Here is a 24,403-nt window from a genome sequence, read left to right as displayed (position 1 = left end):
AGATACAGGAAGTATAGGAAGTGCTACTATGTATATGACTGTGTACTAGATAGATACAGGAAGTGTAGTAAGTGCTACTATGTATATGACTGTGTACTAGATAGATACAGGAAGTGCTACTATGTAATGACTGTGTACTAGATAGATACAGGAAGTATAGGAAGTGCTACTATGTAATGACTGTGTACTAGATAGATACAGGAAGTATAGGAAGTGCTACTATGTATATGAATGTGTTCTAGATAGATACAGGAAGTATAGGAAGTGCTACTATGTATATGACTGTGTACTAGATAGATACAGGAAGTATAGGAAGTGCTACTATGTATATGACTGTGTACTAGATAGATACAGGAAGTATAGGAAGTGCTACTATGTAATGACTGTGTACTAGATAGATACAGGAAGTATAGGAAGTGCTACTATGTAATGACTGTGTACTAGATAGATACAGGAAGTATAGGAAGTGCTACTATGTAATGACTGTGTACTAGATAGATACAGGAAGTATAGGAAGTGCTACTATGTATATGAATGTGTTCTAGATAGATACAGGAAGTATAGGAAGTGCTACTATGTATATGAATGTGTTCTAGATAGATACAGGAAGTATAGGAAGTGCTACTATGTATATGACTGTGTTCTAGATAGATACAGGAATATTAGTCTGAACTCTCTCTTTCTAACTCTTTCTATTCCAGGACTGGCCTCCATTATGAAGAGACTCTTGACTAAATATGATAACCTGTTTCAGATCTCCTTCCCCTACTCCATGGGCTGGCACGGTAAGAGAGAAACAACTCTCAGAAACAATATGATGAAACAAGATTATACCGGCAAAGACAGCTATTATTTATTATAGATTATAACAGCTGTCAAATTGCTTGGAGGTAATTGTCCTGCTTCTTGAAAATGTGTGCATCAGTAGTTGCTAAGTGGTTTCAAAATTCACCGATACATTGGACCACATGGAAAACTAAAGACGTAGAAACTGTAAATTGCTTGGTAATAGGAAATACATGTATTTCCATGACAGAATTAAAAAGCAATTTTGTTTTGACAAATACAGCTTTTGCCAAGAGTGTGCAAAGCTGTCATCAAGGCAAACTGTGGCTACTTTGAAGAATCTCAAATATAAAATATATTTTGATTTGTTGAACATTTTTTTCGTTGCTACATGATTCCATATGTGTTATTTCTTAGTTTGTCTTCACTATTATTCTACAATGTAGAAAACAGTAACAATAAAGAAAAACCCTTGAATGAGAAGGTGATCTAAAACTTTTGACCGGTACTGTATATCTACTATCATCCTACTGTAGGCCATATATCTACTATCATCCTACTGTAGGCCGTATATCTACTATCATCCTACTGTAGGCCGTATATCTACTATCATCCTACTGTAGGCCGTATATCTACTATCATCCTACTGTAGGCCGTATATCTACTATCATCCTACTGTAGGCCGTATATCTACTATCATCCTACTGTAGACTGTATATCTACTATTATCCTACTGTAGGCCGTATATCTACTATCATCCTACTGTAGACTGTATATCTACTATCATCCTACTGTAGACTGTATATCTACTATCATCCTACTGTAGGCCGTATATCTACTATCATCCTACTGTAGGCTGTATATCTACTATCATCCTACTGTAGGCCGTATATCTACTATCATCCTACTGTAGGCCGTATATCTACTATCATCCTACTGTAGGCCGTATATCTACTATCATCCTACTGTAGGCCGTATATCTACTATCATCCTACTGTAGGCCGTATATCTACTATCATCCTACTGTAGGCCGTATATCTACTATCATCCTACTGTAGGCTGTATATCTACTATCATCCTACTGTAGGCCGTATATCTACTATCATCCTACTGTAGGCCGTATATCTACTATCATCCTACTGTAGGCCGTATATCTACTATCATCCTACTGTAGGCCGTATATCTACTATCATCCTACTGTAGGCCGTATATCTACTATCATCCTACTGTAGGCCGTATATCTACTATCATCCTACTGTAGGCCGTATATCTACTATCATCCTACTGTAGACTGTATATCTACTATCATCCTACTGTAGGCCGTATATCTACTATCATCCTACTGTAGACTGTATATCTACTATCATCCTACTGTAGACTGTATATCTACTATCATCCTACTGTAGGCCGTATATCTACTATCATCCTACTGTAGGCTGTATATCTACTATCATCCTACTGTAGGCTGTATATCTACTATCATCCTACTGTAGGCTGTATATCTACTATCATCCTACTGTAGGCTGTATATCTACTATCATCCTACTGTAGGCTGTATGTCTACTATCATCCTACTGTAGACTGTATATCTACTATCATCCTACTGTAGGCTGTATGTCTACTATCATCCTACTGTAGGCTGTATATCTACTATCATCCTAATGTAGGCTGTATATCTACTATCATCCTACTGTAGGCTGTGTGTCTACTATCATCCTACTGTAGGCTGTATGTCTACTATCATCCTACTGTAGACCATCTATCTACTATCATCCTACTGTAGGCCGTATATCTAATATCATCCTACTGTAGACTATCTATCTACTATCATCCTACTGTAGACTGTATATCTACTATCATCTACTGTAGGTTGTATATCTACTATCATCCTACTGTAGACCATCTATCTACTATCATCCTACTGTAGGCTGTATGTCTACTATCATCCTACTGTAGACATATATCTACTATCATCCTACTGTAGGCTGTATGTCTACTATCATCCTACTGTAGGCTGTATATCTACTATCATCCTACTGTAGGCTGTCTATCTACTATCATCCTACTGTAGGCTGTATATCTACTATCATCCTACTGTAGGCCGTATATCTACTATCATCCTACTGTAGGCTGTATATCTACTATCATCCTACTGTAGACCATCTATCTACTATCATCCTACTGTAGGCTGTATGTCTACTATCATCCTACTGTAGGCGTATATCTACTATAATCCTACTGTAGGCTGTATATCTACTATCATCCTACTGTAGACTGTATATCTACTATCATCCTACTGTAGGCTGTCTATCTACTATCATCCTACTGTAGGCCGTATATCTACTATCATCCTACTGTAGGCTGTCTATCTACTATCATCCTACTGTAGGCTGTATATCTACTATCATCCTACTGTAGACCATATATCTAATATCATCCTACTGTAGGCCGTATATCTACTATCATCCTACTGTAGACCATCTATCTACTATCATCCTACTGTATGCTATCATGCCTAAATTTGCTAATCTTGCCAATTAGCATTATGACAACTCAGTGACACAATGGTAGGGATTAACTGAGCTGAGCTCGGGTCATTGATAAGGCTTTGTCTCAACGCAGCCTTATAATGGTAGGGATTAGCTGAGCTGAGCTCGGGTCATTGATAAGTCATTGTCTCAACGGAGCCTTATAATGCTGTGAAAGGATCCAGGATGATTTGTGTGGATCCCATCATCCTTATAATACGAGCTTTGTTTCCTGAAGGTATCAAAATTGTCAGTAAATGTTATACCCACAGAGCTGCATAGTCTCTTGACCAGTTATGGAGGGATAAAAGTCTGCTGAAACGTTCAATGCCACGATTTAGGGAGGGCAGAGGGCCAGACATTATGGCGTGTTTGTTGGTGTCGAGTAGAGACCCAATCAGTTCTTTAATATCCATCTTCTGCTGTTCTGAGCTGCACTTCATCATGTGATTTGACCCCACATGAACCATGACACTATCAGCCCCTTGTGACTGACTCACAGCCTCAGGAAGCAACCTGGTGATATCCTGAACTTTGACCCCACATGAACCATGACAGTATCAGCCCCCAGGTGACTGACTCACAGCCTCAGGAAGCAACCTGGTGATATCCTGAACTTTGACCCCACATGAACCATGACAGTATCAGCCCCCAGGTGACTGACTCACAGCCTCAGGAAGCAACCTGGTGATATCCTGAACTTTAACCCCACATGAACCATGACAGTATCAGCCCCCAGGTGACTGACTCACAGCCTCAGGAAGCAACCTGGTGATATCCTGAACTTTGACCCCACATGAACCATGACACTATCAGCCCCCAGGTGACTGACTCACAGCCTCAGGAAGCAACCTGGTGATATCCTGAACTTTGACCCCAAATCAACCATGACACTATCAGCCCCCCCGGTGACTGACTCACAGCCTCAGGAAGCAGCCTGGTGATATCCTGAACTTTGACCCCACATGAACCATGACAGTATCAGCCCCCAGGTGACTGACTCACAGCCTCAGGAAGCAACCTGGTGATATCCTGAACTTTGACCCCACATGAACCATGACAGTATCAGCCCCCAGGTGACTGACTCACAGCCTCAGGAAGCAACCTGGTGATATCCTGAACTTTGACCCCACATGAACCATGACACTATCAGCCCCCAGGTGACTGACTCACAGCCTCAGGAAGCAACCTGGTGATATCCTGAACTTTGACCCCAAATCAACCATGACACTATCAGCCCCCCCGGTGACTGACTCACAGCCTCAGGAAGCAACCTGGTGATATCCTGAACTTTGACCCCACATGAACCATGACAGTATCAGCCCCCAGGTGACTGACTCACAGCCTCAGGAAGCAACCTGGTGATATCCTGAACTTTGACCCCACATGAACCATGACAGTATCAGCCCCCAGGTGACTGACTCACAGCCTCAGGAAGCAACCTGGTGATATCCTGAACTTTGACCCCAAATCAACCATGACACTATCAGCCCCCCCGGTGACTGACTCACAGCCTCAGGAAGCAACCTGGTGAACCTGGTAACCTGAACTTTGACCCAGGACAACACAAAGTCTTTGCCCCAGGTACAGGTACCATCGAACTCTATATCACAATAGCCATAATGATCCGTCCTCTGCCGTGTCTCAAAGCAGATTGTGAGGCCAGAAACACAGAACTCACCTGAGAAGAGGGCTGTTGAGATGCCGGCTGTGTGCAGGACACAACAGGCAAAGAGACAGAGCTCTGATCCAGAGAGTGGTGGTTCAGCTCCTATCCACAAGTCAACTGGTCAACTGGTCAGAACTCCTATCCACAAGTCAACTGGTCAACTGGTCAGAACTCCTATCCACAAGTCAACTGGTCAGAACTCCTACCCACAAGTCAACTGGTCAGAACTCCTACCCACAAGTCAACTGGTCAGAACTCCTATCCACAAGTCAACTGGTCAGAACTCCTATCCACAAGTCAACTGGTCAACTGGTCAGAACTCCTACCCACAAGTCAACTGGTCAGAACTCCTACCCACAAGTCAACTGGTCAGAACTCCTACCCACAAGTCAACTGGTCAGAACTCCTACCCACAAGTCAACTGGTCAGAACTCCTACCCACAAGTCAACTGGTCAGAACTCCTACCCACAAGTCAACTGGTCAGAACTCCTACCCACAAGTCAACTGGTCAGAACTCCTATCCACAAGTCAACTGGTCAGAACTCCTATCCACAAGTCAACTGGTCAACTGGTCAGAACTCCTACCCACAAGTCAACTGGTCAGAACTGCTACCCACAAGTCAACTGGTCAGAACTCCTACCCACAAGTCAACTGGTCAGAACTCCTACCCACAAGTCAACTGGTCAGAACTCCTACCCACAAGTCAACTGGTCAGAACTCCTACCCACAAGTCAACTGGTCAGAACCCCTATCCACAAGTCAACTGGTCAGAACTCCTATCCACAAGTCAACTGGTCAGAACTCCTATCCACAAGTCAACTGGTCAGAACTCCTACCCACAAGTCAACTGGTCAGAACTCCTACCCACAAGTCAACTGGTCAGAACTCCTATCCACAAGTCAACTGGTCAGAACTCCTATCCACAAGTCAACTGGTCAGAACTCCTATCCACAAGTCAACTGGTCAACTGGTCAGAACTCCTACCCACAAGTCAACTGGTCAGAACTCCTACCCACAAGTCAACTGGTCAGAACTCCTACCCACAAGTCAACTGGTCAGAACTCCTACCCACAAGTCAACTGGTCAGAACTCCTACCCACAAGTCAACTGGTCAGAACTCCTACCCACAAGTCAACTGGTCAGAACTCCTACCCACAAGTCAACTGGTCAGAACTCCTACCCACAAGTCAACTGGTCAGAACTCCTATCCACAAGTCAACTGGTCAGAACTCCTATCCACAAGTCAACTGGTCAGAACTCCTATCCACAAGTCAACTGGTCAACTGGTCAGAACTCCTACCCACAAGTCAACTGGTCAGAACTCCTACCCACAAGTCAACTGGTCAGAACTCCTACCCACAAGTCAACTGGTCAGAACTCCTACCCACAAGTCAACTGGTCAGAACTCCTATCCACAAGTCAACTGGTCAGAACTCCTACCCACAAGTCAACTGGTCAGAACTCCTACCCACAAGTCAACTGGTCAGAACTCCTACCCACAAGTCAACTGGTCAGAACTCCTACCCACAAGTCAACTGGTCAGAACTCCTATCCACAAGTCAACTGGTCAGAACTCCTATCCACAAGTCAACTGGTCAACTGGTCAGAACTCCTACCCACAAGTCAACTGGTCAGAACTCCTATCCACAGGTCAACTGGTCAGAACTCCTATCCACAAGTCAACTGGTCAGAACTCCTATCCACAAGTCAGCTGGTCAACTGGTCAGAACTCCTATCCACAGGTCAACTGGTCAGAACTCCTATCCACAAGTCAACTGGTCAGAACTCCTATCCACTGGTCAACTGGTCAACTGGTCAGAACTCCTATCCACAAGTCAACTGGTCAGAACTCCTATCCACAAGTCAACTGGTCAGAACTCCTATCCACAAGTCAGCTGGTCAACTGGTCAGAACTCCTATCCACAAGTCAGCTGGTCAACTGGTCAGAACTCCTATCCACAGGTCAACTGGTCAACTGGTCAGAACTCCTATCCACAAGTCAACTGGTCAGAACTCCTATCCACAAGTCAACTGGTCAACTGGTCAGAACTCCTATCCACAGGTCAACTGGTCAACTGGTCAGAACTCCTATCCACAGGTCAACTGGTCAGAACTCCTATCCACAAGTCAACTGGTCAGAACTCCTACCCATAAGTCATCTGGTCAGAACTCCTATCCACAAGTCAACTAGTCAGAACCCCTATCCACAGGTCAACTGGTCAACTGGTCAGAACTCCTATCCACAAGTCAACTGGTCAGAACTCCTATCCACAAGTCAACTGGTCAACTGGTCAGAACTCCTATCCACAATTCAACAGGTCAACTGGTCAGAACTCCTATCCACAAGTCAACAGGTCAACTGGTCAGAACTCCTATCCACAAGTCAACTGGTCAGAACTCCTATCCACAAGTCAACTGGTCAGAACTCCTATCCACAAGTCAACTGGTCAGAACTCCTATCCACAGGTCAACTGGTCAACTGGTCAGAACTCCTATCCACAAGTCAACTGGTCAGAACTCCTATCCACAAGTCAACTGGTCAGAACTCCTGTCCACAAGTCAACTGGTCAGAACTCCTATCCACAAGTCAACTGGTCAGAACTCCTATCCACAAGTCAACTGGTCAGAACTCCTACCCACAAGTCAACTGGTCAGAACTCCTATCCACAAGTCAACTGGTCAGAACTCCTATCCACAAGTCAACTGGTCAGAACTCCTATCCACAAGTCAACTGGTCAGAACTCCTATCCACAAGTCAACTGGTCAGAACTCATATCCACAAGTCAACTGGTCAGAACTCCTATCCACAAGTCAACTGGTCAGAACTCCTATCCACAAGTCAAATGGTCAGAAGTCCTATCCACAAGTCAACTGGTCAACTGGTCAGAACTCCTATCCACAGGTCAACTGGTCAGAACTCCTATCCACAAGTCCACAGGTCAACTGGTCAAATCTCCTATCCACAGGTCAACTGGTCAGAACTCCTATCCACAAGTCAACTGGTCAGAACTCCTATCCACAGGTCAACTGGTCAGAACTCCTATCCACAAGTCAACTGGTCAGAACTCCTATCCACAAGTCAACTGGTCAGAACTCCTATCCACAAGTCAACTGGTCAGAACTCCTACCCACAAGTCAACTGGTCAGAACTCCTATCCACAAGTCAACTGGTCAGAACTCATATCCACAAGTCAACTGGTCAACTGGTCAGAACTCCTATCCACAGGTCAACTGGTCAACTGGTCAGAACTCCTATCCACAGGTCAACTGGTCAGAACTCCTATCCACAAGTCAACTGGTCAGAACTCCTACCCATAAGTCATCTGGTCAGAACTCCTATCCACAAGTCAACTAGTCAGAACCCCTATCCACAGGTCAACTGGTCAGAACTCCTATCCACAAGTCAACTGGTCAGAACTCCTACCCACAAGTCAACTGGTCAGAACTCCTTCCCACAAGTCAACTGGTCAGAACTCCTATCCACAGGTCAACTGGTCAGAACTCCTATCAACTGGTCAGAACTCCTACCCATAAGTCATCTGGTCAGAACTCCTATCCACAGGTCAACTGGTCAGAACTCCTATCCACAGGTCAACTGGTCAGAACTCCTATCCACAAGTCAACTGGTCAGAACTCCTACCCATAAGTCATCTGGTCAGAACTCCTATCCACAAGTCAACTAGTCAGAACCCCTATCCACAGGTCAACTGGTCAACTGGTCAGAACTCCTATCCACAAGTCAACTGGTCAGAACTCCTATCCACAAGTCAACTGGTCAACTGGTCAGAACTCCTATCCACAATTCAACAGGTCAACTGGTCAGAACTCCTATCCACAAGTCAACAGGTCAACTGGTCAGAACTCCTATCCACAAGTCAACTGGTCAGAACTCCTATCCACAAGTCAACTGGTCAGAACTCCTATCCACAAGTCAACTGGTCAGAACTCCTATCCACAGGTCAACTGGTCAACTGGTCAGAACTCCTATCCACAAGTCAACTGGTCAGAACTCCTATCCACAAGTCAACTGGTCAGAACTCCTGTCCACAAGTCAACTGGTCAGAACTCCTATCCACAAGTCAACTGGTCAGAACTCCTACCCACAAGTCAACTGGTCAGAACTCCTATCCACAAGTCAACTGGTCAGAACTCCTATCCACAAGTCAACTGGTCAGAACTCCTACCCACAAGTCAACTGGTCAGAACTCCTATCCACAAGTCAACTGGTCAGAACTCCTATCCACAAGTCAACTGGTCAGAACTCCTATCCACAAGTCAACTGGTCAGAACTCCTATCCACAAGTCAACTGGTCAGAACTCATATCCACAAGTCAACTGGTCAGAACTCCTATCCACAAGTCAACTGGTCAGAACTCCTATCCACAAGTCAAATGGTCAGAAGTCCTATCCACAAGTCAACTGGTCAACTGGTCAGAACTCCTATCCACAGGTCAACTGGTCAGAACTCCTATCCACAAGTCCACAGGTCAACTGGTCAAATCTCCTATCCACAGGTCAACTGGTCAGAACTCCTATCCACAAGTCAACTGGTCAGAACTCCTATCCACAGGTCAACTGGTCAGAACTCCTATCCACAAGTCAACTGGTCAGAACTCCTATCCACAAGTCAACTGGTCAGAACTCCTATCCACAAGTCAACTGGTCAGAACTCCTACCCACAAGTCAACTGGTCAGAACTCCTATCCACAAGTCAACTGGTCAGAACTCATATCCACAAGTCAACTGGTCAACTGGTCAGAACTCCTATCCACAGGTCAACTGGTCAACTGGTCAGAACTCCTATCCACAGGTCAACTGGTCAGAACTCCTATCCACAAGTCAACTGGTCAGAACTCCTACCCATAAGTCATCTGGTCAGAACTCCTATCCACAAGTCAACTAGTCAGAACCCCTATCCACAGGTCAACTGGTCAACTGGTCAGAACTCCTATCCACAAGTCAACTGGTCAGAACTCCTATCCACAAGTCAACTGGTCAACTGGTCAGAACTCCTATCCACAAGTCAACAGGTCAACTGGTCAGAACTCCTATCCACAAGTCAACAGGTCAACTGGTCAGAACTCCTATCCACAAGTCAACTGGTCAGAACTCCTACCCACAAGTCATCTGGTCAGAACTCCTACCCACAGGTCAACTGGTCAGAACTCCTACCCACAGGTCAACTGGTCAGAACTCCTATCCACAAGTCAACTGGTCAGAACTCCTATCCACAGGTCAACTGGTCAACTGGTCAGAACTTCTATCCACAAGTCAACTGGTCAGAACTCCTATCCACAAGTCAACTGGTCAGAACTCCTATCCACAAGTCAACTGGTCAGAACTCCTATCCACAAGTCAACTGGTCAGAACTCCTACCCACAAGTCAACTGGTCAGAACTCCTATCCACAAGTCAACTGGTCAGAACTCCTATCCACAAGTCAACTGGTCAGAACTCCTACCCACAAGTCAACTGGTCAGAACTCCTATCCACAAGTCAACTGGTCAGAACTCCTATCCACAAGTCAACTGGTCAGAACTCCTATCCACAAGTCAACTGGTCAGAACTCATATCCACAAGTCAACTGGTCAGAACTCCTATCCACAAGTCAACTGGTCAGAACTCCTATCCACAAGTCAACTGGTCAGAACTCCTATCCACAGGTCAACTGGTCAGAACTCCTATCCACAAGTCAACTGGTCAGAACTCCTACCCACAAGTCAACTGGTCAGAACTCCTACCCACAAGTCAACTGGTCAGAACTCCTATCCACAGGTCAACTGGTCAGAACTCCTATCAACTGGTCAGAACTCCTACCCACAAGTCAACTGGTCAGAACTCCTACCCACAAGTCAACTGGTCAGAACTCCTATCCACAGGTCAACTGGTCAGAACTCCTATCAACTGGTCAGAACTCCTATCCACAAGTCAACTGGTCAACTGGTCAGAACTCCTACCCACGGGTCAACTGGTCAGAACTCCTATCCACAAGTCAACTGGTCAGAACTCCTATCCACAAGTCAACTGGTCAGAACTCCTATCCACAAGTCAACTGGTCAGAACTCCTACCCACAAGTCAACTGGTCAGAACTCCTATCCACAAGTCAACTGGTCAGAACTCCAACCCACAAGTCAACTGGTCAGAACTCCTATCAACTGGTCAGAACTCCTATCCACAAGTCAACTGGTCAGAACTCCTACCCACAAGTCAACTGGTCAGAACTCCTATCCACAGGTCAACTGGTCAGAACTCCTATCCACAAGTCAACTGGTCAGAACTCCTATCCACAAGTCAACTGGTCAACTGGTCAGAACTCCTATCCACAGGTCAACTGGTCAGAACTCCTATCCACAAGTCAACTGGTCAAATCTCCTATCCACAGGTCAACTGGTCAGAACTCCTATCCACAAGTCAACTGGTCAGAACTCCTATCCACAAGTCAACTGGTCAGAACTCCTATCCACAGGTCAACTGGTCAGAACTCATATCCACAAGTCAACTGGTCAGAACTCCTATCCACAAGTCAACTGGTCAGAACTCCTATCCACAGGTCAACTGGTCAGAACTCATATCCACAAGTCAACTGGTCAGAACTCCTATCCACAAGTCAACTGGTCAGAACTCCTATCCACAAGTCAACTGGTCAGAACTCCTATCCACAAGTCAACTGGTCAGAACTCCTATCCACAAGTCAACTGGTCAGAACTCCTACCCACAAGTCAACTGGTCAGAACTCCTACCCACAAGTCAACTGGTCAGAACTCCTATCCACAAGTCAACTGGTCAGAACTCCTATCCACAAGTCAACTGGTCAGAACTCATATCCACAAGTCAACTGGTCAGAACTCCTATCCACAAGTCAACTGGTCAGAACTCCTACCCACAAGTTAACTGGTCAACTGGTCAGAACTCCTGTCCACAAGTCAACTGGTCAGAACTCCTATCCACAAGTCAACTGGTCAGAACTCCTACCCACAAGTCAACTGGTCAACTGGTCAGAACTCCTGTCCACAAGTCAACTGGTCAGAACTCCTATCCACAAGTCAACTGGTCAGAACTCCTACCCACAAGTCAACTGGTCAGAACTCCTATCCACAGGTCAACTGGTCAGAACTCCTATCAACTGGTCAGAACTCCTACCCACAAGTCAACTGGTCAGAACTCCTACCCACAAGTCAACTGGTCAGAACTCCTATCCACAGGTCAACTGGTCAGAACTCCTATCAACTGGTCAGAACTCCTATCCACAAGTCAACTGGTCAGAACTCCTATCCACAAGTCAACTGGTCAACTGGTCAGAACTCCTACCCACGGGTCAACTGGTCAGAACTCCTATCCACAAGTCAACTGGTCAGAACTCCTATCCACAGGTCAACTGGTCAGAACTCCTATCCACAGGTCAACTGGTCAGAACTCCTATCCACAGGTCAACTGGTCAGAACTCCTATCCACAAGTCAACTGGTCAGAACTCCTATCCACAAGTCAACTGGTCAGAACTCCTATCCACAAGTCAACTGGTCAGAACTCCTACCCACAAGTCAACTGGTCAGAACTCCTATCCACAAGTCAACTGGTCAGAACTCCAACCCACAAGTCAACTGGTCAGAACTCCTATCAACTGGTCAGAACTCCTATCCACAAGTCAACTGGTCAGAACTCCAACCCACAAGTCAACTGGTCAGAACTCCTATCAACTGGTCAGAACTCCTATCCACAAGTCAACTGGTCAGAACTCCTACCCACAAGTCAACTGGTCAGAACTCCTATCCACAAGTCAACTGGTCAACTGGTCAGAACTCCTATCCACAGGTCATCTGGTCAGAACTCCTATCCACAGGTCAACTGGTCAGAACTCCTATCCACAAGTCAACTGGTCAGAACTCCTATCCACAAGTCAAATGGTCAGAAGTCCTACCCACAAGTCAACTGGTCAACTGGTCAGAAGTCCTATCCACAAGTCAACTGGTCAACTGGTCAGAACTCCTATCCACAGGTCAACTGGTCAGAACTCCTATCCACAAGTCCACAGGTCAACTGGTCAAATCTCCTATCCACAGGTCAACTGGTCAGAACTCCTATCCACAAGTCAACTGGTCAGAACTCCTATCCACAAGTCAACTGGTCAGAACTCCTATCCACAGGTCAACTGGTCAGAACTCCTATCCACAAGTCAACTGGTCAGAACTCCTATCCACAAGTCAACTGGTCAGAACTCCTACCCACAAGTCAACTGGTCAGAACTCCTACCCACAAGTCAACTGGTCAGAACTCCTACCCACAAGTCAACTGGTCAGAACTCCTATCCACAAGTCAACTGGTCAGAACTCCTATCCACAAGTCAACTGGTCAGAACTCCTATCCACAGGTCAACTGGTCAGAACTCCTACCCACAAGTCAACTGGTCAGAACTCCTATCCACAAGTCAACTGGTCAGAACTCCTACCCACAAGTCAACTGGTCAGAACTCCTATCCACAGGTCAACTGGTCAACTGGTCAGAACTCCTATCCACAAGTCAACTGGTCAGAACTCCTATCCACAAGTCAACTGGTCAACTGGTCAGAACTCCTATCCACAAGTCAACTGGTCAGAACTCCTATCCACAAGTCAACTGGTCAGATCTCCTATCCACAGGTCAACTGGTCAACTGGTCAGAACTCCTATCCACAGGTCAACTGGTCAGAACTCCTACCCACAAGTCAACTGGTCAGAACTCCTATCCACAAGTCAACTGGTCAGAACTCCTATCCACAGGTCAGAACTCCTACCCACAAGTCAACTGGTCAGCTTATATGCATGTAGATGGTAATTGATCTGGTCACAAATAATCACTTTGTTCCATCAGAGGACACATTTCAGATGGTATGGATGTTTTCTCACTGTTAAGGTGAGTCAGTAATGTTGTGTCTGTGTATCGGTGATGGTGTCAACAGCATTGAGTTGTTGGTTCATTTCCCATGTGTCAATTAACACGGGTCCGTCTCGCCTGTGGCTTAACTGCTTAACGAGCAGGGTGTCGTTACCGTGGCTACGGCCAGGCGGGTCTTTAGTCCTTAATTAGTTTTGTTTAAAGGAGAGATAGTGAAGTCACCTCCACAGGGCTGTCACATGACATACCTTTATTTGCCAGGGCTGTCATTACCTTTATTTGCCAGGGCTGTCAGTACCTTTATTTGCCAGGGCTGTCATTACCTTTATTTGCCAGGGATGTCATTACCTTTATTTGCCAGGGCTGTCATTACCTTTATTTGCCAGGGCTGTCATTACCTTTATTTGCCAGGGCTGTCATTACCTTTATTTGCCAGGGCTGTCAGTACCTTTATTTGCCAGGGCTGTCAGTACCTTTATTTGCCAGGGCTGTCAGTACCTTTATTTGCCAGGGCTGTCATTACCTGTATTTGCCAGGGCTGTCATTACCGTTATTTGCCAGGGCTGTCATTACCTTTATTTGCCAGGGCTGTCATTACCTTTATTTGCCAGGGCTGTCATTACCTTTGTTTGCCAGGGCTGTCATTACCTTTATTTGCCAGGGCTGTCGTTACCTTTATTTGGCAGGGCTGTCATTATCACACTGACATAGAGAGTTACATGGCAAGAGACGCTTGAGCTACTCTGAGGACGAGGATAAGGGGGTGTCTGGCCCAAACCCATAGTCTAGGACCAACAGCATTTATAGATGGTCTTAAACCCTCAGACATCTAGAGAGTAGACGTGTCCAGAGTAGAGTTTAACAGAGTTTAGCATGAATGTCCTGAATGTAACAGAGGAAATGAATAGCACTGTAGAATAGAGGAGGGGTGAGGTGAGGAGGGGAGGGCGGAGGAGACAGGATGAATGTGATTTAACTAGCATGATACGCTGTTCATTCATTCATTATATGGGGATAGGAGAGGAGCTTACAGGGATTGGGAGCTTAGCCAAACCTCTGGTTCTCACAGCCTTTTAGAACTTAATATGTTCATATTTACCATGAAGGAACCTTCCTTCAGCAGGCGCCTTTATGGTGCATGGAGGGAGAGAGGCTAGCGGGTCCATACGTCCACACTACACGTCCTGCTGGTCTTCTCTAAGCCTGTAGTCTACAGTAGAGACCTGCTGGTCTTCTCTAAGCCTGTAGTCTACAGTAGAGACCTGCTAGTCTTCTCTAAGCCTGTAGTCTACAGTAGAGACCTGCTAGTCTTCTCTAAGCTAGTAGTCTACAGTAGAGACCTGCTAGTCTTCTCTAAGCCTGTAGTCTACAGTAGAGACCTGCTAGTCTTCACTAAGCCAGTAGTCTACAGTAGAGACCTGCTGGTCTTCACTAAGCCTGTAGTCTACAGTAGAGACCTGCTAGTCTTCACTAAGCCTGTAGTCTACAGTAGAGACCTGCTAGTCTTCTCTAAGCCTGTAGTCTACAGTAGAGACCTGCTAGTCTTCTCTAAGCCTGTAGTCTACAGTAGAGACCTGCTAGTCTTCACTAAGCCAGTAGTCTACAGTAGAGACCTGCTAGTCTTCTCTAAGCCTGTAGTCTACAGTAGAGACCTGCTAGTCTTCACTAAGCCAGTAGTCTACAGTAGAGACCTGCTGGTCTTCACTAAGCCTGTAGTCTACAGTAGAGACCTGCTGGTCTTCACTAAGCCTGTAGTCTAGATCTGCTTGTCTTCACTAAGCCTGTAGTCTACAGTAGAGACCTGCTAGTCTTCACTAAGCCTGTAGTCTACAGTAGAGACCTGCTAGTCTTCTCTAAGCCTGTAGTCTACAGTAGAGACCTGCTAGTCTTCTCTAAGCCTGTAGTCTACAGTAGAGACCTGCTAGTCTTCTCTAAGCCTGTAGTCTACAGTAGAGACCTGCTAGTCTTCTCTAAGCCTGTAGTCTACAGTAGAGACCTGCTAGTCTTCACTAAGTCAGTAGTCTACAGTAGAGACCTGCTAGTCTTCTCTAAGCCTGTAGTCTACAGTAGAGACCTGCTGGTCTTCACTAAGCCTGTAGTCTACAGTAGAGACCTGCTAGTCTTCACTAAGCCAGTAGTCTACAGTAGAGACCTGCTAGTCTTCTCTAAGCCTGTAGTCTACAGTAGAGACCCGCTAGTCTTCTCTAAGCCTGTAGTCTACAGTAGAGACCTGCTAGTCTTCACTAAGCCAGTCGTCTACAGTAGAGACCTGCTAGTCTTCACAAAGCCTGTAGTCTAGACTCCTGCTAGTATTCACTAAGCCTGTAGTCTACAGTAGAGACCTGCTAGTCTTCACTAAGCCTGTAGTCTACAGTAGAGACCTGCTAGTCTTCACTAAGCCAGTAGTCTACAGTAGAGACCTGCTAGTCTTCACAAAGCCTGTAGTCTACAGTAGAGACCTGCTAGTCTTCTCTAAGCCTGTAGTCTACAGTAGAGACCTGCTAGTCTTCACTAAGCCTGTGGTCTACAGTAGATACCTGCTAGTCTTCACTAAGCCTGTAGTCTACAGTAGAGACCTGCTAGTCTTCACTAAGCTTGTAGTCTACAGTAGAGACCTGCTGGTCTTCACTAAGCCAGTAGTCTACAGTAGAGACCTGCTGGTCTTCACTAAGCCTGTGGTCTACAGTAGAGACCTGCTAGTCTTCACTAAGCCAGTAGTCTACAGTAGAGACCTGCTAGTCTTCACTAAGCCTGTAGTCTACAGTAGAGACTTGCTAGTCTTTACTAAGCCTGTAGTCTACAGTAGAGACCTGCTTGTCTTCACTAAGCCTGTAGTCTACAGTAGAGACCTGCTAGTCTTCACTAAGCCAGTAGTCTACAGTAGAGACCTATTGGTCTTCACTAAGCCATTAGTCTACAGTAGAGACCTGCTAGTCTTCACTAAGCCTGTAGTCTACAGTAGAGACCTGCTAGTCTTCACTAAGCCTGTAGTCTACAGTAGAGACCTGCTGGTCTTCACTAAGCCTGTAGTCTACAGTAGAGACCTGCTAGTCTTCACTAAGCCTGTAGTCTAGATCTGCTTGTCTTCACTAAGCCTGTAGTCTACAGTAGAGACCTGCTAGTCTTCACTAAGCCAGTAGTCTACAGTAGAGACTTGCTAGTCTTCACTAAGCCAGTAGTCTACAGTAGAGACTTGCTAGTCTTCACTAAGCCTGTAGTCTACAGTAGAGACCTGCTAGTCTTCACTAAGCCAGTAGTCTACAGTAGAGACTTGCTAGTCTTCACTAAGCCTGTAGTCTACAGTAGAGACCTGCTAGTCTTCACTAAGCCAGTAGTCTACAGTAGAGACTTGCTAGTCTTCACTAAGCCAGTAATCTACAGTAGAGACCTGCTAGTCTTCACTAAGCCTGTAGTCTAGATCTGCTTGTCTTCACTAAGCCAGTAGTCTACAGTAGAGACCTGCTTGTCTTCACTAAGCCAGTAGTCTACAGTAGAGACCTGCTAGTCTTCTCTAAGCCTGTAGTCTACAGTAGAGACCTGCTAGTCTTCACTAAGCCAGTAGTCTACAGTAGAGACCTGCTAGTCTTCACTAAGCCAGTAGTCTACAGTAGAGACCTGCTAGTCTTCACTAAGCCAGTAGTCTACAGTAGAGACCTGCTAGTCTTCTCTAAGCCTGTAGTCTACAGTAGAGACCTGCTAGTCTTCTCTAAGCCTGTAGTCTACAGTAGAGACCTGCTAGTCTTCACTAAGCCAGTAGTCTACAGTAGAGACCTGCTAGTCTTCACTAAGCCTGTAGTCTAGATCTGCTTGTCTTCACTAAGCCTGTAGTCTACAGTAGAGACCTGCTAGTCTTCTCTAAGCCTGTAGTCTACAGTAGAGACCTGCTAGTCTTCTATAAGCCTGTAGTCTAGATCTGCTTGTCTTCACTAAGCCAGTAGTCTACAGTAGAGACCTGCTGGTCTTCACTAAGCCAGTAGTCTACAGTAGAGACCTGCTAGTCTTCTCTAAGCCTGTAGTCTACAGTAGAGACCTGCTAGTCTTCACTAAGCCAGTAGTCTACAGTAGAGACTTGCTAGTCTTCACTAAGCCAGTAGTCCACAGTAGAGACTTGCTAGTCTTCACTAAGCCAGTAGTCTACAGTAGAGACCTGCTAGTCTTCACTAAGCCAGTAGTCTACAGTAGAGACCTGCTAGTCTTCACTAAGCCTGTAGTCTACAGTAGAGACCTGCTAGTCTTCACTAAGCCTGTAGTCTACAGTAGAGACCTGCTAGTCTTCACTAAGCCAGTAGTCTACAGTAGAGACTTGCTAGTCTTCACTAAGCCTGTAGTCTACAGTAGAGACCTGCTAGTCTTCACTAAGCCAGTAGTCTACAGTAGAGACTTGCTAGTCTTCACTAAGCCAGTAGTCCACAGTAGAGACTTGCTAGTCTTCACTAAGCCAGTAGTCTACAGTAGAGACCTGCTAGTCTTCACTAAGCCTGTAGTCTACAGTAGAGACCTGCTAGTCTTCACTAAGCCAGTAGTCTACAGTAGAGACTTGCTAGTCTTCACTAAGCCTGTAGTCTACAGTAGAGACCTGCTAGTCTTCACTAAGCCAGTAGTCTACAGTAGAGACTTGCTAGTCTTCACTAAGCCAGTAATCTACAGTAGAGACCTGCTAGTCTTCACTAAGCCTGTAGTCTAGATCTGCTTGTCTTCACTAAGCCAGTAGTCTACAGTAGAGACCTGCTTGTCTTCACTAAGCCAGTAGTCTACAGTAGAGACCTGCTAGTCTTCTCTAAGCCTGTAGTCTACAGTAGAGACCTGCTAGTCTTCACTAAGCCAGTAGTCTACAGTAGAGACCTGCTAGTCTTCACTAAGCCAGTAGTCTACAGTAGAGACCTGCTAGTCTTCACTAAGCCAGTAGTCTACAGTAGAGACCTGCTAGTCTTCTCTAAGCCTGTAGTCTACAGTAGAGACCTGCTAGTCTTCTCTAAGCCTGTAGTCTACAGTAGAGACCTGCTAGTCTTCACTAAGCCAGTAGTCTACAGTAGAGACCTGCTAGTCTTCACTAAGCCTGTAGTCTAGATCTGCTTGTCTTCACTAAGCCTGTAGTCTACAGTAGAGACCTGCTAGTCTTCTCTAAGCCTGTAGTCTACAGTAGAGACCTGCTAGTCTTCTATAAGCCTGTAGTCTAGATCTGCTTGTCTTCACTAAGCCAGTAGTCTACAGTAGAGACCTGCTGGTCTTCACTAAGCCAGTAGTCTACAGTAGAGACCTGCTAGTCTTCTCTAAGCCTGTAGTCTACAGTAGAGACCTGCTAGTCTTCACTAAGCCAGTAGTCTACAGTAGAGACTTGCTAGTCTTCACTAAGCCAGTAGTCCACAGTAGAGACTTGCTAGTCTTCACTAAGCCAGTAGTCTACAGTAGAGACCTGCTAGTCTTCACTAAGCCAGTAGTCTACAGTAGAGACCTGCTAGTCTTCACTAAGCCTGTAGTCTACAGTAGAGACCTGCTAGTCTTCACTAAGCCTGTAGTCTACAGTAGAGACCTGCTAGTCTTCACTAAGCCAGTAGTCTACAGTAGAGACTTGCTAGTCTTCACTAAGCCTGTAGTCTACAGTAGAGACCTGCTAGTCTTCACTAAGCCAGTAGTCTACAGTAGAGACTTGCTAGTCTTCACTAAGCCAGTAGTCCACAGTAGAGACTTGCTAGTCTTCACTAAGCCAGTAGTCTACAGTAGAGACCTGCTAGTCTTCACTAAGCCAGTAGTCTACAGTAGAGACCTGCTAGTCTTCACTAAGCCTGTAGTCTACAGTAGAGACCTGCTAGTCTTCACTAAGCCTGTAGTCTACAGTAGAGACCTGCTAGTCTTCACTAAGCCAGTAGTCTACAGTAGAGACTTGCTAGTCTTCACTAAGCCTGTAGTCTACAGTAGAGACCTGCTAGTCTTCACTAAGCCAGTAGTCTACAGTAGAGACTTGCTAGTCTTCACTAAGCCAGTAGTCTACAGTAGAGACCTGCTAGTCTTCACTAAGCCTGTAGTCTACAGTAGAGACCTGCTAGTCTTCTATAAGCCTGTAGTCTAGATCTGCTTGTCTTCACTAAGCCAGTAGTCTACAGTAGAGACCTGCTGATCTTCACTAAGCCAGTAGTCTACAGTAGAGACCTGCTAGTCTTCACTAAGCCTGTAGTCTACAGTAGAGACCTTCCTCTCACTCTCTCCTCCTCTCTCTCCTCCTCTCTCTCCTCCTCCCAGGCGCCCCTACCGGCCCCTATCTTAAAGAGGACCAGTTCCACTGGCAGCTCCATGCTCACTACTACCCTCCCCTGCTCCGATCTGCCGGCGTACGCAAGTTCATGGTGGGATATGAAATGCTGGCGCAGGAGCAGAGAGACCTTACACCTGAACAGGTAATACATTTGGGAAACAGTATTACTGGAAAATATGCTATATATAAGCACAGATCTTCATTGGTCTAAAACATTTAGAAATTAGCTAAAGTATTCCTATGTGTCCATGTTATTTACCACAGCTCTTAATAAAGTTATCAGGCTACCTCAACTGTGTAACTCTGAGGGAGGGTCCAGGATGTAACTCTGAGGGAGGGTCCAGGATGTAACTCTGAGGGAAGGTCCAGGATGTAACTCTGAGGGAAGGTCCAGGCTGTAACTCTGAGGGAGGGTCCAGGATGTAACTCTGAGGGAGGGTCCAGGATGTAACTCTGAGGGAAGGTCCAGGATGTAACTCTGAGGGAAGGTCCAGGCTGTAACTCTGAGGGAGGGTCCAGGATGTAACTCTGAGGGAGGGTCCAGGATGTAACTCTGAGGGAAGGTCCTGGCTGTAACTCTGAGGGAAGGTCCAGGTTGTAACTCTGAGGGAAGGTCCAGGATGTAACTCTGAGGGAAGGTCCAGGATGTAACTCTGAGGGAAGGTCCAGGATGTAACTCTGAGGGAAGGTCCAGGATGTAACTCTGAGGGAGGGTCCAGGATGTAACTCTGAGGGAGGGTCCAGGCTGTAACTCTGAGGGAAGGTCCAGGATGTAACTCTGAGGGAAGGTCCAGGATGTAACTCTGAGGGAAGGTCCAGGATGTAACTCTGAGGGAGGGTCCAGGATGTAACTCTGAGGGAAGGTCCAGGCTGTAACTCTGAGGGAAGGTCCAGGCTGTAACTCTGAGGGAAGGTCCAGGATGTAACTCTGAGGGAAGGTCCAGGTTATAACTCTGAGGGAAGGTCCAGGTTATAACTCTGAGGGAAGGTCCAGGATGTAACTCTGAGGGAAGGTCCAGGCTGTAACTCTGAGGGAAGGTCCAGGCTGTAACTCTGAGGGAAGGTCCAGGATGTAACTCTGAGGGAAGGTCCAGGTTATAACTCTGAGGGAAGGTCCAGGCGTGTAAACGTCTTCACCAAACCGAGCTAATCCTTCTCTGTCCGTGTCTGATCAGTGTAAACGTCTTGACCAAACCCCCTGGTCTGCCACAGTACATTATGACCTTAGTTCATCTTCCACTGTCTCTGTTGTACTTTACTGTGACTCTTCTCTCTGTGTGTGTTCCATCCTCAGGCTGCTGAACGACTGAGGAACCTTCCAGAAGAACACTACAAGACCATTGAGACGGGAGGAGAGACACCTCTAACACACCTCTGACTCTAAACACACCTCTGACTCTAACCACACCTCTGACTCTAAACACACCTCTGACTCTAACCACACCTCTGACTCTACCACACCTCTGACTCTACCACACCTCTGACTCTACCACACCTCTGACCCTACCACACCTCTGACCCTACCACACCTCTGACTCTAACCACACCTCTGACTCTAAACACACCCCTGACACTACCACACCTCTGACTCTAACCACACCTCTTACTCTACCACACCTCTGACTCTAACCACACATCTGACTCTACCACACCTCTGACTCTAACCACACCTCTGACTCTAACCACACCTCTGACTCTACCACACCTCTGACTCTAACCACACCTCTGACTCTAACCACACCTCTGACTCTACCACACCTCTGACCCTACCACACCTCTGACTCTAACCACACCTCTGACTCTACCACACCTCTGACTCTAACCACACCTCTGACTCTAACCACACCTCTGACTCTACCACACCTCTGACCCTACCACACCTCTGACCCTACCACACCTCTGACTCTAACCACACCTCTGACTCTACCACACCTCTTACTCTACCACACCTCTGACTCTAACTACACCTCTGACTCTAAACACACCTCTTACTCTACCACACCTCTGACTCTACCACACCTCTGACTCTAAACACACCTCTTACTCTACCACACCTCTGACTCTAACCACACCTCTGACTCTAACCACACCTCTGACTCTAAACACACCTCTGACTCTAACCACACCTCTGACTCTAACCACACCTCTGACTCTAACCACACCTCTGACTCTACCACACCTCTGACTCTACCACACCTCTGACCCTACCACACCTCTGACCCTACCACACCTCTGACTCTAACCACACCTCTGACCCTACCACACCTCTGACTCTAACCACACCTCTGACTCTAACCACACCTCTGACTCTAAACACACCTCTGACTCTAACCACACCTCTGACTCTAACCACACCTCTGACTCTAACCACATCTCTGACCCTACCACACCTCTGACCCTACCACACCTCTGACTCTAACCACACCTCTGACTCTACCACACCTCTGACTCTACCACACCTCTGACTCTACCACACCTCTGACTCTACCACACCTCTGACTCTACCACACCTCTGACCCTACCACACCTCTGACTCTAACCACACCTCTGACCCTACCACACCTCTGACTCTACCACACCTCTGACTCTACCACACCTCTGACTCTACCACACCTCTGACTCTAACCACACCTCTGACCCTACCACACCTCTGATTCTAACCACACCTCTGATCCTGACTCTACCACACCTCTGACTCTACCCACACCTCTGACTCTAACCACACCTTTGATCCTGACTCTACCACACCTCTGACTCTACCACACCTCTGACTCTGACTCTAACCACACCTCTGATCCTGACTCTACCACACCTCTGACTCTACCACACCTCTGACTCTAACCACACCTCTGACCCTACCACACCTCTGACTCTAAACACACCTCTGACTCTAAACACACCTCTGACTCTAACCACACCTCTGACTCTAAACACACCCCTGACTCTAAACACACCCCTGACTCTAACCACACCTCTGACTCTACCACACCTCTGACTCTAACCACACCTCTGACTCTAACCACACCTCTGACTCTAACCACACCTCTGACTCTACCACACCTCTGACTCTACCACACCTCTGACTCTAACCACACCTCTGACTCTAACCACACCTCTGACTCTACCACACCTCTGACTCTAACCACACCTCTGACTCTAACCACACCTCTGACTCTAACCACACCTCTGACTCTAACCACACCCCTGACCCTACCACACCTCTGACTCTAACCACACCTCTGACTCTAACCACACCTCTGACCCTACCACACCTCTGACTCTAACCACACCTCTGACTCTAACCACACCTCTGACTCTACCACACCTCTGACTCTAACCACACCCCTGACCCTACCACACCTCTGACTCTAAACACACCTCTGACTCTACCACACCTCTGACTCTGTCACAGGATCATCAACTAGATTCAGCAGCATACCGCCAGTTGGTGAACGAATAACAGGAAGTGCCTATCAAAACAGTTTGATAATACTAAATCTCTTTTTGGGGTGAATTTGGAGGGAAATATATAATATTTCTGACAGTGCCTCCAGAAAGGTTTCACAGTTGTTCCACATTCTGTTGTGTTACAGCCTGAAGTAAAAATGAATTAAATTAAGATTTTATGTCACTGGCCTACACACAATAACCCATACTGTTCAATTGGAATAATGTTTGTAAATTGATTAAAAATAAAAAGCTAAAATGTCTTGAGTCAATAAGTATTCAACCCCTTTGTTATGGCAACCCTAAATGAGTTCAGGAGTAAACATTTGCTTTACAAGTCACATAGTTGTATGGACTCACTCTGTGTGCAATAATAGTGTTAAACATCATTTTTGAATGACTATCTGTACGCCACACATACAATTATCTGTAAGGTCCCTCAATCGAGCAGTGAAACACAGATTCAACCACAAATACCAAGGAGGTTTTCCAATGCCTCACAAAGAAGGACACCTATTGGTAGATGGGTAATAAAATAGCAGACATTGATTATCCCTTTGAGCATGGTGAAGTTATTAATTACACTTTGGATGGTGTATCAATACACCCAGTCACTACAAAGATACAGGAGTCCTTCCTAACTCAGTTGCCGAAGAGGAAGAAAACCACTCCAGTATTTCACCATGAGACCAATGTTGACTTTAAAACAGTTACAGAGATGAATGTGATATGAGTAAACTGAGGATGGATCAACAACATTGTAGTTACTCCATAATACTAAAATAAATGACAGAGTGAAAAGAATAAAAATACAAATATTCCAAAACAAGGCACTAAATTAAAACTGTAAAA

At 46.1% G+C, this 24,403-nt stretch overlaps 2 protein-coding genes across 2 annotated transcripts in view; both read left to right on the top strand.

The window, feature by feature from the left end:
• Window positions 1–23,816, top strand: part of galt (galactose-1-phosphate uridylyltransferase) — a 128,873-nt gene extending 105,057 nt beyond the window's left edge. The window contains exons 8-10 of the mRNA XM_055861383.1: window positions 702–785; window positions 20,092–20,246; window positions 21,399–23,816. Coding sequence (XP_055717358.1) covers window positions 702–785; window positions 20,092–20,246; window positions 21,399–21,482 — 323 coding nt within the window. The 3' untranslated portion in view covers window positions 21,483–23,816. The remainder of the gene's footprint in view (window positions 1–701; window positions 786–20,091; window positions 20,247–21,398) is intronic.
• On the top strand, window positions 2,726–7,272 carry LOC129810632 (T-box transcription factor TBX6-like). The gene is made up of 2 exons (XM_055861338.1): window positions 2,726–6,635; window positions 7,048–7,272. Exons 1-2 carry the CDS (start codon window positions 5,016–5,018, stop codon window positions 7,174–7,176), a joined length of 1,749 nt encoding a protein of 582 aa, XP_055717313.1. The 5' UTR covers window positions 2,726–5,015; the 3' UTR covers window positions 7,177–7,272.
• Window positions 23,817–24,403: the final 587 nt, after the last annotated feature.

Source organism: Salvelinus fontinalis, chromosome 2 (assembly GCF_029448725.1).
Source record: "Salvelinus fontinalis isolate EN_2023a chromosome 2, ASM2944872v1, whole genome shotgun sequence".
In the NCBI taxonomy this organism is placed as follows: Eukaryota; Metazoa; Chordata; class Actinopteri; order Salmoniformes; family Salmonidae; genus Salvelinus; species Salvelinus fontinalis.
The sequence above is the reverse complement of the archived record's forward strand: the minus strand, read 5'-3'. Positions and strand labels throughout refer to the sequence as shown.